We start from the raw sequence: 16,854 nt of genomic DNA on the forward strand, positions 1-16,854 counted from the left end.
CCTCAAGTTGTCTTTGGTCGCATAATGGTTCTGAAATAATTATTTGCATTTCTAACTGGTCTTTATGTTTAACCTTCATCAAACTTGAAATATTTGGTTTGCGATACATGAAACCTAAAAGTTTAAACGCAAGGCCGATGAGTGAGTACTGACACCAAGAGTCTGTGCACGTAGCAGGTTTTTGGAGCTGTAAATCAGATTGCCCGTTTTCAGGCTTAGATTCATTTTTGTGGTAACAGTCATCAGAACCCCTCGATTTGCACTAGTTTTAGTTGTTCATGATGAATATATAGTTTCAGGAATCAGATACGGGAGGAAGCATTTCCTCGGTGTGCCTTCCTGTTTCTCTGGTGAAGATAAGTCCATGGATTGGTTTGAGCAAATTCTATAGAAGCACATTTTGAAAAGAAATGTATATAACTAGCAGCTTTGGTAGCATTTATTGAAATAAGCGCATGGCCTTTTAAACCGAGGATTACTTTGCAAGTACGTGCCGTTGATCGGACACCTCGACCGATTGGCGCTCGTGACTTTCTGGTGTGCACTGGTGTAATAAGTCCACGGAAGCAGAAGTCCCTTCAGCAGAATCCCTTTTATTAACAAAACCAACAGCAGTACAACCATGACCATTCAGCTTGCTGTCTACACTGAGCGTGCAGAGGATTTGACACTCCCTGTTATATACAGAGAAAGGGGTTCCCTGATTGGCCCACTAATCAGGGAACCTGTATTCCAATTGGCCAATATTAAAGACCTGGCCTAAGTCATTACAGCTGGTCATAGGGGTGGTTCAGACAGGAAATCTAGGGTTCAGTGTTCCACTTAACTATGGAAAAAACAGCCAGCAGTTCTAGATTTCGTCCTTTCAAACCGGACTGTCTGGAGGGAGGATTCTGTGACGTGTGTCAAAGGGGACAAATGTTGGAGGCTACAGTGATAGCAATAGGAACAGTTGAGGTGCACAAGAAATATATGGGTTCAATGTCAAAGTGTCGCTGTGCATGATTTATTTTTTTTACTATGCTGTGTTGGTACCAAATGAAGGGCAACTATGGATGGGCAATAAATGCTGGCCTAACCAGCGACGCCCTCATCCCATAAATTAATTTTTAAAAAGTCTTAAAGGCCACACTCCAAGCAGATCTTTGGCTGGGTAATGCAAATAAATCTTAGCGGTGTCAAGAACCAAGACCCTTCACGTGGGAAAATTGAGAAGAAAAATGTATGTGTTACTGAGGAAATATTTATTTTTTTGGATTTAATATTTCAAACTAAATGCTCCACATGTAATATGGACTCAAGTCTTTTCTCTGAGTTGAAGCTGACTTGCCTGATTCAAATGATGTATCCTGGTGATTCCCAACTGTTCTGAGTTGAGATACTGTGACAAAGTAAGGCCACTGATGGCAGTCCAGCGGCTTCCCAGAATTTTCTTTGATCAGGAAGGAAAACCCAAAATAGGCATTTACATTAAAAGTTGTTCAGTTATTTAAGATAAGCATTAAAGACTTGTTTTGTGGTCTTGGTCACAATCGCCTCTCTGATTGGCAGCATTAAAGATAAATAGCCAAAGTGCACTTTAATGGTGCATCTTAACAAATTAAAAGGTTTTAGAAAGCATTAAATGGCACATGCGCTGAACTATTGCAGAATTTCTCAATCCGTTTTAAATACAGAAAATCTCATTGTGTTGTATTTCAGTGTTTTGTGAGTGGGTTTTGTTTCTATTCATTCATGGGGTGGCTGTGGGCTGGGCCAGCATTTGTTGTCCTTGAACGGAGTGGCTTGCCTACTTCAAGGTTTAAAGTCAACCATATTGTTGGTAGGCCTGGAGTCTTAGACCAGGTAAGGACGGCAGATTCCTTTCCCTTTGTAAACCAGATGGGTTTTTACGACAATCGACAATGGTTTCCTGGTTGTCTATAGACTTTCAATTCCACACTTATTTGTTGAATTTTGCTGCTGTGGTGGGATTTGAACCCGGGACTCAGGATTACAATTCCAGTGGCAATACCACTACGCCACCGCCTCCCCATACTTTCTGATGTGAAAATTCCCAAGGCTTCCAAATTGGTGTGAGTATGAAGAGTAAAGGCTAGGATGGATATCCAAAATGCATGGAGAATTTCATGTTGGGTTGGAGCTTGCAAAGCACTCCGAAGATCAATTCAAAGTTTAGCCTCTTGATTGCTTTGGAGGGTCAAAGCCGACATGGGTAGAATGTGCACACTCCACACGGATAGTGACCTGGGGACTGGATCAAACCTGGGTCCTCAGCGCCGTTAGGCCACTGCGCCACCCTGCCGCCCTTGAACCATTTGTAGATGACTCTAAATTTAACCAAGATGGTGCACTGCATGGTGCTGTTAATGGCTAAATACTTCGAACGAAGTCGTCTCAAAGGTTCAAATCTAACCTGGAAACTTTCCTCCCGTTCTGACAGCTCATTGGCAAGAAATACCAGTCATTCTAAATTATATTTTTTGGTTGGAACAGTTCCTGCAGTCTGATCTTGCATTTCTATTCGGGCCACGCTGAAAACAAGGTGACAATTCTATGAACCGCTCAGGTGACCAGAATCCAGAAATGTATCCTATAAACATTGAACCTCTTGTTCTATTGATGCAGATGTTGAAACCTCCCATTCTTCCAGTGTGAATAGAGGTGCCAGCACTTCATTGACACAAGTTAAATTCACCAAATCAATTCAGGCTCAGCTTTAGTCTTTGACCTCTGAATTCCTACTTGGGAATTCATCTCCGGTTACACTTGAGAAGGATTGAGATAGCTTAAATGTCGGTTAACTTGGCTGCAGTGTACTGGCTGACTGATGAGTGGGACTATTCTTGGCGTCTTAGTGGGAAGTCCCTCTTGTAAAAGCATTCTGTTTCCCTAAGTTCTTGTTCTGACAGGCAGCCTTGAGCAGTTAATGGTAATTCTGTGATTTAAGATGATGCCTTCACCCAATTGTGTTCCATTCTGTGTCTTTTCTTTCCTTTTGTTTTTCTTGCTTTCCTATTCTTGCATCTTTCTTTTATTTCTCTCACCTTTTGACTCTGCCATTTCCCTCTCTATTCTTAACGCCATCCCATTCTCAAATAAAATTAGGGAGAAACATTTTTTGTGTTCGCAATAAAGAGCATGGATATTATTTGGCTGTAAATTGCAAATAGATGAAATGCCATTTTCCCCACGACACCAGCTATCAAACTTGACTTTTCGCCCATTCTGTTTTTGCTGACTGTAAGCTCTTTCCCTTGAGTTCGAGAATTTAATGGATTCTCCCTTTTTTCCTTCTCGCCTCCTAGACTGTAAATTCACGAGGAGCTCTAGGAGTAAACTTGACAAGTTATTAACTTTGCACCACCACCACCTAAACCACGGTTTAAACATTTACTCCTAACACCAGGACTCTGTTGTTACTGTTATTGGGAAGGGATTGTAACAACTGCAGGCATTGTCATCGCTGAGGTCTTTTAATGTTGTATGTCTTGGGTAGTTCCCTCTCTTTATAGTGTTCAGGGTTATTAACAGGTTAAGTACTTGCAAAGGAAAAACAATTCCAGAGCTGTAGAGAAGGGGAAAGCCTGTAGGTTGTGGGCTGAAAGCTGCTTCAATGGCTCATTGAGAAAATGGGCTGCCTATTTTTGTCGTGAGCTGGAGGGACAAGGAAGGTTCTGGGTGTGATCCTGTGTCTGAATGGAGTTAGAAAATCCTCATCCACAGGTTATGATGGATAAGCTAAAATTGGCCTCATAAGGCCAGGAGAGGGGAAATAACAGGCAGGGCCCATGTGCATCATTGCTGCTCAGAATCAGACTCTGGGGGATTGCTGTTACCAATGGAACCCGACCTTAGTATAAAGTATTGTCTTTAGAAGATAAAGGTAAGATTACTTCTAAACACACTGATATCAGTCTGCTCTGGGAGCAATTGTCTTACAACCACTGGTAATCCATTTCAGGAGAGCTCCAGAATGTGAATAAAATAACTGTGCCAAGCTAGTCTGAATGAAATGGCTGTTGCAGGAAGGAACACAAGCCAATTCTCAGTCCAGAGCAGACCTTGTAGAGTGTAGGAAAGAATGAAGAAACTGAACGAGTAAAAAATATTGTTGGAGGAAAGGTGAGGAAGCTGCCAATGAGATACTTTGCAGTTTTACCTCACAGTGGTTCACACCGCCTGCAAGAAGGGTTCTCGTAAATTGGCTTGTGCAGCAACAGGGTATCACTTCCGCGCAGTAAATTTAAAAGTTCAGACAATGAAGGTGGGAGGGTGTCCTCTTAAGATGTCACTTCCATGAGCATGTCTAGCTTGTTGTTCACATTGGCTGATTGCACACCTAGTGAAGTACCTCCGAGTGTTTCGCTATGTGAAAGGCACTGAATGTAAAATTGTTTTTGTTAACGTAAAATTTATCCCGGGTGATTCATCCACTGTGCTGCAGTGAGACCTCTTACGTCGTCGCACCTAAGCAACATGAGACAGCTTTCCCTAGGGGACGGGATCTTGCATGGCGATTTGACTCCAGGATTATGATGCCACAGTTTTATTGAGGGGCACTTGGAACTGCTGTGAATAAATGTGAAAGTGGCACTCTTGCTTCGCCCTTTCATTCATTAGATTATTTCTCACATTAGCTTTGTGTATTTGGGGTTGGTTGACCAGAATAACCTGCCAACAATTTTACCATCTTTTTATTTCAGGGCAGGGACACGGGAAGTGCACAATAAATTGGAGAAGAACAGGTATGTACTCACTGATACCAACTCTCTGTTTGAATGGTGGGGAAGGAATCTTTTCCTAAATTACTGTAGATTAACGGGCTTTTTTTTTTTTTCTTTTACGTTTATTGGTTTGCAGACGTGCTCATTTAAAGGAATGTTTTGAAACATTGAAAAAGAACATCCCCAATCTGGATGACAAGAAAACATCAAACCTAAGTGTTTTGCGGAGTGCCTTGCGATACATTCAGGTATGAGTAATATAGGATTGTGTACTGCACTATTTAAGATGCTAAATGGTTAGGGTGCCATGTTCTTTTTCGTAAGATTCATTTTTGAGCGATTGCTACGCATCATCATGTCGTATTAGATGCGCAGCCAAATTTGTGGCTGTGTCGCTTTTTCTTTGGAGTGCTTCCTTTAAAGAGTTTGTGACTTGATTTTGGGTGGAGGTTGAGCTGAGAAGGTTTGTTTTATGGAATCGACTTTGTAGAAATGCATCAATCCTTTTTTTGTCCTCCCACTCAATCCTGGTGTTTGTGATCTATATTCTATGATTATGAAACTTTCTAAGAAGCAATTCTAAGCAAAGTTTTTTAAAAATACATAAAATTCTTCCAGTGCTCAACGTAACCATATCGGAAGTGTGACAGACGTGTGTGGATATTTGCAAATCTTTTAACAACACCATGTCACTTAAAGTAATTAATCTATTACTTAAATATAACCTTTTAAAGAGTTGAGTTACAGAAATATATTCTTAGTGCCTGGAACAGTGAAGTAACTGATGCTTTTAAGATGTAGGGCGTCTCAGCAAGGTTCCCATTAAGAAGGCCTGGATCAGGGTGATGATCCTCCTTCATGTCCTGTGTTTACTTCCACTCCTGAGATTTCCTGTTTTGTTCTTGTGCTGACTTATTTTTGGTAAAGTTAACAGGAACCAATTTATCGCCCTTGCACAGCCCAACCTCGAGTCCTCATACTACTAAAAAAAAGTGCTGAATCCTTTCCAACATTTACTGACTTGTCGTTTCCTGTGTGGAAGGCCCAATAATAATGATTTTTTTTAAAAAAATCAAATGCCAAGTGTTATTGTGGGTTAGCACACTTGCCTTTCATTTCCAGAGATCATCTTAGTCAGGGAGAGTGGAAGTCTCATGTCCCTTCCTTCTACCTGCAATGAGTTCACTTTAAATCGGTTTGGCCAGTCTCTAGTCGGTTCCCAGAGGCCTAAAGACAAACACCAGAACTGACCATAATTTGGTAGAGTTGGCAATCTCAATGAGAGCAGGTCGCAAGATAGATTACGTGGGTCAAAGCATTTTCTTAAAATTGGAACATAAGAAAATCAGCAACAGAAGCAGGCCTAGGCCATTTGGCCTACTCGAGCCTGGTCTCCCAATACATTATGGCTGATCTGATTGTGGCCTTGATTCCACTTTCCTCCCCCTTGTAGATAAAAAATCTTCCTATCTCAACCGTGAAGACACTCAATGATTCAGTCGCGATTGCACTCTCTGGTAGAGAATTCCAAAGATTAACAACTCTTTGAGAGACAAAATTCTTCTTCATCCCATCTTAAATGGGAGTCCCCTAATTTTGGAACTGCATCCCATTGTTCTAGATTCCCCGATGAGGGTACACTTTCCTCAAAAGACAACCCTTTCATTCCAAGAAACAACCTAGTGAATCCTTTCTGAACTGCCTCCAATAAGGAGACCAAAACTTTTCGCAGTGCTCCAGGTATGGTCTCACCAATGCCCTGTACACTTACTCCAGCCCCCTTGCGATAAAATGTTCCATTTGCCTTTCTAAATACCTACTGTACCTCCATGCTAACTTTTTGTCATTCAACACACCCAGATCCCTCTGTACTGCAGTATTCTGCGGTCTCGTACCAGTTAAATAATATTCTGGCCAAGGGAATTAACTCGCAAGACCGTTGCTTATTGAATGGAAGTAACACAGAGATGGAGAGGGAGAGATAATTTACAGCTGTGCATCACTTAATTGATGGGCTTCAAAAAATATATATATATTTTCTTTCAAGAGTCTGGAAGAATTGCAGCCTCAAACAGGCAGCACTGGCCAGGCCGTACCCAGTTTGCATATGCAGATGTCCTCGAGTGCATTGCATGGGATTGAAGAGCCCATTGCCTCTTGTTAAATAAAATAATTTGTATTTGTCTAGTGTCTTTCACAACCTCAAAATCCTATAGTGCATCACAGACAATGAAATATCTTTTGAAGTGTTGTAATGCGATATAATGTATTCATGTATTACATCAGTACCACACTACGGACCTTGCTCTGTTGAAAGTGGTTGTGTTTTCTTCAGAGGAGACTTGTTTTAGGGCACTTTATTTTTAACCCTATTTATAGCCAGTTTAAGATTGTGTTCAAAACAATTGGAGTGTTTGGGGGTAAAATCGAGCTGTGTGACATTTTTATCATCTTGGTGTGAAATGTCTTTGTTTGCTATTTTAACAATAGTATGGACCCCTTTGAACAGGTATCATCCACTTTAAAATAGTAGTAATAGACAGGAATTTTAACTTCCGTCAGAAGGGTGTGTGTTCAAGTAATCTAGCCTGACGTATCAGTGAGAGAGTGCTGCATTGTTGAAGGTGCCATTTTTATGAAGCTGCCTGACAGTTTTAAGATCCCATGACACTGTTTGCAGAAGAGTTCTTTCAGTATCCTAGCTTTTCATGAAGCATAATCTGCCAAAAACTGATTAACTGCTTATTAATTTAATTTACTATTGCAGGATCTTATTCTGTGCAAATTAGTTACTTGGAAATGTGCAAAATAAGTACAAGTGCTTCTATCCTGCATATGTTTTTGTAACAGGTATAATCCTTGATGTAATTGTGGGAAATTATTGTTCACTATATGATCATCAAATCTCAGTTTTCTGACATATTATCAGTGAGGTGCATGCCAGTTACATTAAGAATTGCCAATTGGTGCAATTATTTCCAAACCGAGTTCCAAGGGTCAAAGATGTGACCATACTGATACCTCCCCCTTGGGTACCATGCCTCTAAGAGGGCATTGACCACCATGGGCTGCCATTGGATTGGTGCAAGACAATGCTTGGCAAAATGCAGTGGTGATCTTCTGTTGTCTTCTGCAGTATGAAAATGAAATGAAATGAAAATAGCTTATTGTCACAAGTAGGCTTCAATGAAGTTACTGTGAAAAGCCCCTAGTCACCACATTCCGGCGCCTGTTCGGGGAGGCTGAGAAGGAACACTCAGGGCAGCACGGAGGCACAGTGGTTAGCACTGCTGCCTCACAGCACCAGGGATCGCGGTTCGATTCCAGCCTTGGGTGACTGTCTGTGTGGAGTTTGCACATTCTCCCTGTGTCTGTGTGGGTTTCCTCCGGGTGCTCCGGTTTCTTCCCACAGTCCAAAGATGGCAGGTTAGGTGGAGTTATGGGGATAGGGCGGGAGAGTGGGCCCGTGTAGCGCGCTCTTTCAGAGGCTCGGTGCAGATCCGATGGGCCGAATGGCCTCCTTCTCCACTGTAGGGATTCTATGATACTTGGCACCTGACATCACGCACATTGAAAGGGATTACAGGCTGATAATCAACCTGTTTGGCCATCTTGTGAACGCACCTTCCATGGCTATCAAGTCCTAAAGTGGGACTTGGACCCGGGACTTGTGGCCCAGCGGTAGTGGCGCTACCCACTGTGCCACAAAACCTGATCACACTGATTATGGAGAACAAATCAGGAGCATTGTCGCCTCGGCTTGAGCCAGATGTTGATAAATCATCGATTGGCTTTTTTGTGTGCTCACCACCTTGGATAATGCAATGGTAGGAAGTCATCGGACAAATTGAGCTTTGGGTTGGATGGGTCTTCACCCATGGAAAAACTGAACTGTATTGATAACGTTTGTTGGGTATAGCTTCCAATAAAAGACAGTTTACATTAGTTGGCAAAACACTGCTATCTGTTACCTACTGTTTCATACCACAGTGAGATGTTTTGGAGGACAGAAACTTGTATCAATCAAAAGGTTTAAACAAAATCCTAGCCTCTCAAGGTTCAGAAGGAATCAAATATTTCTCTTTGCACAAAAGACAAATAAGCAAAACTCTGACCCTGTTGTAAGTACTAAACTTACTCATCAAATACAGCAGAACTTTGTCTCTTAGCCGGAGCCTATTGGAATGAGAGGGCCTATTAGATTTCAAGCAGCATAGCGATTGCATAAGCAGCTGGCACCTTCCTAACTGTATTACTGCTTACTATAGGATTTCTGCAGTCTCTCATTTGATTGGGGCTTGGCACTGTTTCCTCATAGCCACATGTCAGCTGTGCTGTTCGGAGTAGAACTTCTTTTTTCAATCAAGCAATGAATCGATTTTCTCATTCCTTTTCCCCCACTCCTCAACTCTCCAGAAACAAAATAGTGTTTGGAGAAGTCCAGAACTACAAAAATGTAGGGGCAGCACGGTGGCACAGTGGTTAGCACCGCTGCCTCACGGCGCGGAGGTCCCAGGTTCGATCCTGGCTCTGGGTCACTGTCCGTGTGGAGTTTGCACATTCTCCCCATGTCTGCGTGGGTTTCGCCCCCACAACCCAAAGATGCGCAGGCGAGGTGGATTGGCCACGCTAAATTTCCCCTTAATTGGAAAAAAAATGAATTGGATACACTAAATTTATTTAAATATAAAGAAATAAATAAAGAACTGCAAAAATATGGCCTTGAATTATTTTAAATCTAATTCACTCAAAACACCTGGGTCTCACCCTCCACAATCCAAAAGATGTGCAGGGTAGGTGGATCGGCCATGCTAAATTGCCCTTTAATTGGGGGGAAAAATAATTGGAGACTAATTTTAAAAAAAATAATAATAATAATTCACTCAGATCACAAATAAAAGCAGTTTAAACCCAAGATTTTAAAATGTCAAGCTGCCTCTTGGGAGCAGATTGTTTACCCCCTCATCCATTCCAGCTTAGTAAGAGCTGGAAGTTGGTGGATTGGAACCATAGAATCCCTCAGTGCAGACGGAGGCCATTCGGCCCATCGAATCTGCACCGACCCTCTGAAAGAGCACCCTACTTAGGCCCACTCCCCCACCCTATTTCCCATAACTCCACCTGGGGGCAATTTAGCAGGATCAAGCCACCTAACCTGCTCATGTTTGGACTAGGGGAGGAATCCGGAGCACCCGACGGAACCCCACGCAGACACGGGAAGAATGTGCAAACTCCACACAGACTGTCACCCGAGGTCGGAATCGAACCCGGGTCTCTGGTGAGGCAGCATTGCTAACCACTGTGCCACCGTGACGCCCCTGGCTTCCCAATGTATTTCCAATTACCGGGAACATAAACCCTACCTGCACCAATTCCACCTGTTCCCGCACGATTAAACTACCCTCCCCCCTCCCTTCCTGTTCGTGAGAATTCTTAAATCTGATTGGTTGAAGGGCCTTGCTCAGTTTTGCCACTGATTCACTGTGCGGACTCCATGATAGATCACAGCATGTCTGCGCGCACAAGCCTGCATAAACTCTGTGGGCAGCTGTTAATGTAGTGAAGATGGAGCATAAAAATTGGCCAGTCATGCTGCAGCTGTACAGAACTTTAGTTAGGCCACATTTGGAATATTGAGTAATTCTGGTCACCACACTACCATAACGATGTGGATGCTTTGGAGAGGGTATTGAAGAGGTTTACCAGATGTTGCCTGGTCTGGAACGTATTAGCAATGAGGAGAGGTTGGATAAACTCCATTTTCACTGAAATGTTGGAGGTTGAGGGGCAACCTGATAGAGGTTTACAAAATTATGAGTGGCATGGACAGAGTGGATAGTCGGACACATTTTCCCAGGGTGGAAAAATCAATTACTAGGGGACTAGGTTTAAGGTGCGAGGGGGAAAATTTAGAAAAGATTTGCAAAGCAAATCCTTTACACTGAGGGTGGTGAGTGCCTGGAATGTGCTGCCAGGGGAGGTGGTGGAAGCAGATACTATAGCGGCATTTAAGAGGCATCTTGACAAATACATGAATAGAGGGATACGGACCCCGGAGATGCAGAAGGTTTTAATTTAGACAGGAATCATGATTGGTGCAGGCTTGGAGGGCCGAAGGGCCTGTTCCTGTGCTGTACTGTTCTTTGTTCTTTCCTGCTTACCCCCAAATCCTGATTTTGAATACTCTTTGTGAAGATTTTCCATTTGCTCCTTAACAAAATGGTGTGTTTTTGTCTTGTTATTGTTTGGTTGGGTAGTAGAGAAATGGGTACCACCATGTTCTCACTTCCTAAATACTGTCAGTACTACAAACCACAGTTGTCAGCCATGTCTCTACTGGTAGGACTCGAGCTTCTGAGTCAGAAGATTGTGGGTTCAAGTCCCATTCCAGGACTTGGGCACAAAAATCCAGGCTGACGCTCCGGCGCATTGTGAGAGTCCAGCACTGTTGGGCATTTTTGGATGGGACATTGAATCGAAGCCCCATCTGCCTAATCGAGTGGAAGTAAAAAATATCCCATGGCACCATTTCAAAGAAGTGTGGGGGGAGTTATCATCAACATCGATAAAATGTGATCATTATCACATTGCTGTTGTGAGACCTTGCTGTTTGTAAATTAGTTACTCCATTTCATACATTAAAACACTTCAAAATATTTAATTGGCTCCAAAGCACATTGAGATATCTTCAAATTGTGAAAGGCATAATGCAAGGTTTTTTCTCTCCCTCCCCCCCCCCCACTCCTAGTTCAAAAATGTATTGTGTTAAATATCAGAGTTGTGTGATAATTGGATTATTACATTATTTGAATTGAGCAACTAGAAAGGAAGAAGAGTAGATTGTTCCTCCATTTTCTCCATCCAGTTCCTGGTCTTGCATAGTGGCTTGGTGCTTTGCTTGTAGTTTCAACAGGATTCTGTGTTTATTTGTGGAAAAAACAGTGATTCTTTTGAAAGAAAATAGCTGTTCATAATTTTTATTCCCAACGAGTGATCCATTGGTATATTTTGGTGCCATTTATATTGTCATTTTGTAAAATGGTTGGGAGAAGTTGGTTTTCTCGATGAAAGAGCAATGGACTCTTTGAAATATTAAAGGAGAAAGAATACCAGGGAACCACTGGATATACAAAGCTTAACACCTTCACAGAATGTCCTTTTGTTTTTGGTGAATTACTTTTAATTAAGCTGTGAGCAAAGGAATCTACTGAAATTTGAAAGCCGTGTAGTGCCAGAGGGATCTCTGCAGGGTTTAGTAATCTCAATAATTGTTGTCAAAATCAAATATTTCCTCTGATGGTCCATTTCTTTTTTTTTTATGTATGTGGGTGCCATTGTAGAGTTAATGCTATAGTTCTAAACACCATATTAATGTTCGTGAATGGCAATCAGGGTGACTTATTGGTGCAAAATTTAACTCTTTTGTTCAATACAGAAGAGGAGAGGAGAAAACTGGGATTCAATAATGACTTGAATACATGAGTGCAGATTGTTACCTGCAGCATTCTAGTTAATGAAGAAAAAAAGCCTCTCAAATCTTCAGTATAGGTTAATGGATCCTGCAACTATAATGTTGAAATCTCAGCTTATCCCAGTAAAAGATTTCTTTAGCATCTTTTTGAAAAATTAGTTTCTGATTTATGGGCTTATTCATGTCAATTTATATTACGCTAGCTGATATCCTGTGACATCAATGATCGTGTGACACTTGGCTGATAAAATGGAGTTTCTTTGATCGAGCTGGTTCCTTTAAAGCCACTCCTCAGACCCTGCAGAGAATTGTCACACCCTGAGTCTGTTGGAGGAAGTTTTTGATACATTTGGTGCTACTTATAAATCCCCAGCTTCTGCCAGGATCAGAGAAGCCAGTTATCAAGATCAGAAAAACCACCATTTTTGTCATTTTTTTTTTTCTTGATATCTAACATTTGGCATGTTTGAAATGTGAAATCTTTCAGATAATGGATGCACACAAGAAATAACTTGCATTATACAATGCCTTTAGGGTGTCCTACACGACTTAATAGCTAATTGAAAGTGTAGTCTGTGCTGTAATGTAGGAAAACATGACAGATAGTTTGCACACAACAAGATCCCACATACAGCAACAAGATACATGACCAGATAATTGTTTTGGTAATGCTTGGTTGACCGGTAACTAGTGGTCAGGATACTAAAAACAGAGCGGCGGGACCTTTTGTATCCATCTTAGATGGCAGACAAGGCCATCAGAAGACAGTACTTCTGACAGTGCTTGTTAAGAAATGCACTGCAACGTCAGCCAGGGCTCTGTACTCGGGTGGGGGCTAGCTCACTTTGCTAGACAGCTGGTTTGTGATGCAGAGCAAAGTCAGCAGCGCGGGTTCAATTCCCGTATCGGCTGAGGTTATTCATGAAGGCCTCGCCTTCTCAACCTTGCCTGAGGTATGATGATCCTCAGGTTAAATCAACACCAGTCAGCTCTCCCCCTCAAAGGGGAAAGTAGCCTATGGTCATCTGGGACAATGGCAACTTTACTGTTATTTTACTCAAGTCTCTGAGCCCACAAGCTTCTGACATTGAGATGGGAGTGCAACCCATTGAACTGTTGCTAACTTTTGGTTGGTTCAATTGGCTCTGTTTTATAACCTTTGGTCTAGATTCGCCAGGTATCTTTATGATACCGCCATGAGGTTCAAGTTCAAGTAATGATCAGTAACTCAACACACCAATTAGTAAGATTCAAATCAAAGCACATTTATTATACACAGTCAATCGCTACTCATGCATAAATTCTACTTTCTAGGCTATTTCTATAACTAACAGGCCTATACTTAGCTTTGGTCTGGCCCACCAGGTCAGGGGAACAAATGGCCTTTCGTTTGGGTTCTGAAACTGCAGGATTCAAAGTTGGTATGGACTGGTAGCTAGGAGCGCCTATCTCGTAGCGAGCGTTGACTTGAGACTTACTTTTTTGGAGGCCGCTGGACTGTTCACTCTCAGGGGTTGCTGAGTGACCCGGTCAAGAAGGACGATTTGAACTTGGGGGCTTTACTTTATAGTCCCCAGGGGCTTCCCGCCCTTAGGGGCGGACCCCGTACCTGGTTCCAAGTGATTGGACTGTGTTCGGATCGCTTGGTTCGATTTCTCCAATACTGGAGCTGTTCCCTGATAGTTGGGCGGTCTTTAAGTGTCCGTTAACCTCTTTTGTGTTGGCTCCTGCTGGCGCGAGGTGTCCGCATTGGCCTTGTTTACCTTAAAATGTTTCGATTGTTCCCGGGGATCGCTCATTACTATGCAGATGGCTGCTTGTATTGATGCTGTCTGGGTTTCTGCAGAGTCTAATACACAGTAAACTTGCACCTGCTAGTGTTTGCCTGTGTTGGCTGAATTTCCCTTCAGCCTTTGCGGTTCTCCATTTTAAGTCGGGAAGTGGCCAACTCAGGTGGCTACAGAACCAAGGCTGCCATCTATTTAAGGAGAAGTGCAGTAACTCTATAATTTATGCTGTTATTTCTCAGAAAGGCCAAATCTAGTCACCGACGTCTTGGCACCTTCATGCTCCTGATCATATAATGTGGAGTCTCCCACTAAAAGCAAGAATCCATATTGTTGGCGATGCAATATCTGTGACCAAAACGTTTAGGCGGGGTTATTGGGTTACGGGGATAGGGTGGAAGTGAGGGCTTAAGTGGGTCAGTACAGGCTCGATGGGCCGAATGGCCTCCTGCACTGTATGTTCTAAAAACTTAAATACAATTTGGCTCTCTAATTTTCTTTATATTCCTTTAAAAATATATTCCAGATCATACCCATGGTTATGTAGCCTTGGGGGCTTCAGTGGCATTTGTAAATTGTGCAAGTGTTAGGTTAAAGTGGAGCTTGATAACAAGTTAGCCTATCGAGTATTACAAAGTATGACATGGTATTAACACCGCAGAAATAAGCATGGGCGGAATTTTGCTATTTTTCTGGCATCTCGGCTGGGAGAAGTGGAGTGTAGCCTGCCGGGAGTATTGGCAGAATTTCTCAGCGCATTTTTAAACAAATGGACAAAATAAATGTCAGCTGCGGGTCCTATGACCTAACGTTGACAGGGTGGGCTCTGCCCCCCTCTTTCTCTCTCTTTTTGCCCTCCCCCTCTCTCTCTCTCTCTTTCCCCCCCTCTGTTTCCCCCCTCTCTCTTTCCCCCCCTCTCTTTCCCCCCCCCTCTCTTTCCCCCCCTCTCTTTCCCCCCTCTCTCTTTCCCCCCTCTCTCTTTCCCCCCTCTCTCTTTCCCCCCTCTCTCTTTCCCCCCTCTCTCTTTCCCCCCTCTCTCTTTCCCCCCTCTCTCTTTTCCCCCCCTCTCTCTTTTCCCCCCCCTCTCTCTTTTCCCCCCCCTCTCTCTTCCCCCCTCTCTCTTTTCCCCCTCTCTCTTTTCCCCCCTCTCTCTTTTCCCCCCTCTCTCTTTTCCCCCCTCTCTCTTTCCCCCCCTCTCTCTTTCCCCCCTCTCTCTTTCCCCCCTCTCTCTTTCCCCCCTCTCTCTTTCCCCCCTCTCTCTTTCCCCCCCTCTCTTTCCCCCCACTCTCTCTCTCTCTCTCTTTCCCCCATCTTCTCTCTCCCCCCCCCCCATCTTCTCTCTTTCCCCCCCCCATCTTCTCTCTTTCCCCCCCCCATCTTCTCTCTTTCCCCCCTCTCTCTTTCCCCCCCCCCATATCTCTTTCCCCCCCCCTCACTCTCTCTCTCTCTCTCTTTCCCCCCTTGTATAGGCCTGATAATTATGTGTGTGTGCGTGAGTGAAATCAAACTGGGAAATTCTGCCAGTGTACAAACTGTCTTGGGATTCCCATAGGATTCTCTGCCCAAACAGCATTCCTGCCTCTGAAAATGGGAGGGGGTAATTCCCACCCTCACTATGTGTCTGCCTTTAACAAGCTCTTGCACATTATTTCATTTATATTTAGAACAGTGGTTTAGGTAAAAAGTAGTTTGGAATACGAACTGTACCACAGAGCCCTCCCTAACTGTACGATTATGAAGCTTTATTGTGTTGCATTTTATAGATTTTATTTTATTGTGCACCATATAAATTAATCTCCAGGTTTGTTTCTCTACATTATTTACTAAAAAGTTTCTTTCTCGTCACTGCTTCACCCTGTCTCATAACCTTCTTTCCTCTGACTTCAGCCTATTGTAAGTCAGCCCCGTCCCACTGGCAGCTGTGACTTTAGTTCCTGGAATTCCTTTGTGAACCTCTTCACTTGTCCGCCTCCCTCTTCTGTCAAAACCCAAAGCTTTCACCCCTTCCAACTTCTCCTCCTTTGACCCGTTGAAGGTCTGCTTTCCCCATAACTCCGTGAAAACATCTTGGGGATGTATTTCTGTGTTAAAGAAGCTGCCTGACTGCCCGGTGTAGTTGTCGTAATGTAAACGCTTCTGGATTTTCAGGAGGAGAGTATCTATTAAGAGCTCTGAATGCAGTAGCGCAAATTGCAGGGCTGCCTGCTAGCATACTGAGTCAGTACTTTGTAGAACAATGCTAACAGCACTTCTGTGAGGCAGTAACTTTGAATAAGATTAGCCTCAGCCTCTATTACACTGATCTATAATTCAGAACACTCTTCGGAAGATATTTCTCCTCTCTTGGGTTAAGGTTCCAGAGGTGCCTCTTGCCCGCGAGTACAGGCCTGAGTGGCTATTATTTATGCGTGAGCCTTGACTGTGGGCAATTGCAGCTGAGCTCAGTTCAACCCTTGCCCAACTTCCCCACTTTTGATAGGAGTTGCTAGGCAGCAATTGGGATTCCTGGGCAATCCAGACATGAGCAGAACATAGAACATAACAGCGCAGTACAGGCCCTTCAGCCCTCGATGTTGCGCCAACCTGTGAAACCACTCTAAAGCCCATTTACACTATTCCCTTATCGTCCATATGTCTATCCAATGACCATTTGAATGCCCTTAGTGTTGGCGAGTCCACTACTGTTGCAGGCAGGGCATTCCACACCCTTACTACTCTCTGAGTAAAGAACCTACCTCTGACGTCTGTCTTATATCTATCTCCCCTCAATTTAAAGCTATGTCCCCTCGTGCTAGACATCACCATCCGAGGAAAAAGGCTCTCGCTGTCCACCCTACCCAATCCTCTGATAATCTTGTATGCCTCAATT

At 43.2% G+C, this 16,854-nt stretch overlaps 1 protein-coding gene across 1 annotated transcript in view; it reads left to right on the forward strand.

Moving 5' to 3' along the window:
* Positions 1 to 16,854, forward strand: part of mnta (MAX network transcriptional repressor a) — a 149,463-nt gene that overhangs the window by 21,098 nt on the left and 111,511 nt on the right. The window contains exons 3-4 of the mRNA XM_072469758.1: positions 4,707 to 4,748; positions 4,864 to 4,975. Of these exons, the coding sequence (XP_072325859.1) occupies positions 4,707 to 4,748; positions 4,864 to 4,975 (154 nt within the window). The remainder of the gene's footprint in view (positions 1 to 4,706; positions 4,749 to 4,863; positions 4,976 to 16,854) is intronic.

Source organism: Scyliorhinus torazame, chromosome 12 (genome assembly GCF_047496885.1).
Source record: "Scyliorhinus torazame isolate Kashiwa2021f chromosome 12, sScyTor2.1, whole genome shotgun sequence".
Lineage (NCBI taxonomy): Eukaryota > Metazoa > Chordata > Chondrichthyes > Carcharhiniformes > Scyliorhinidae > Scyliorhinus > Scyliorhinus torazame.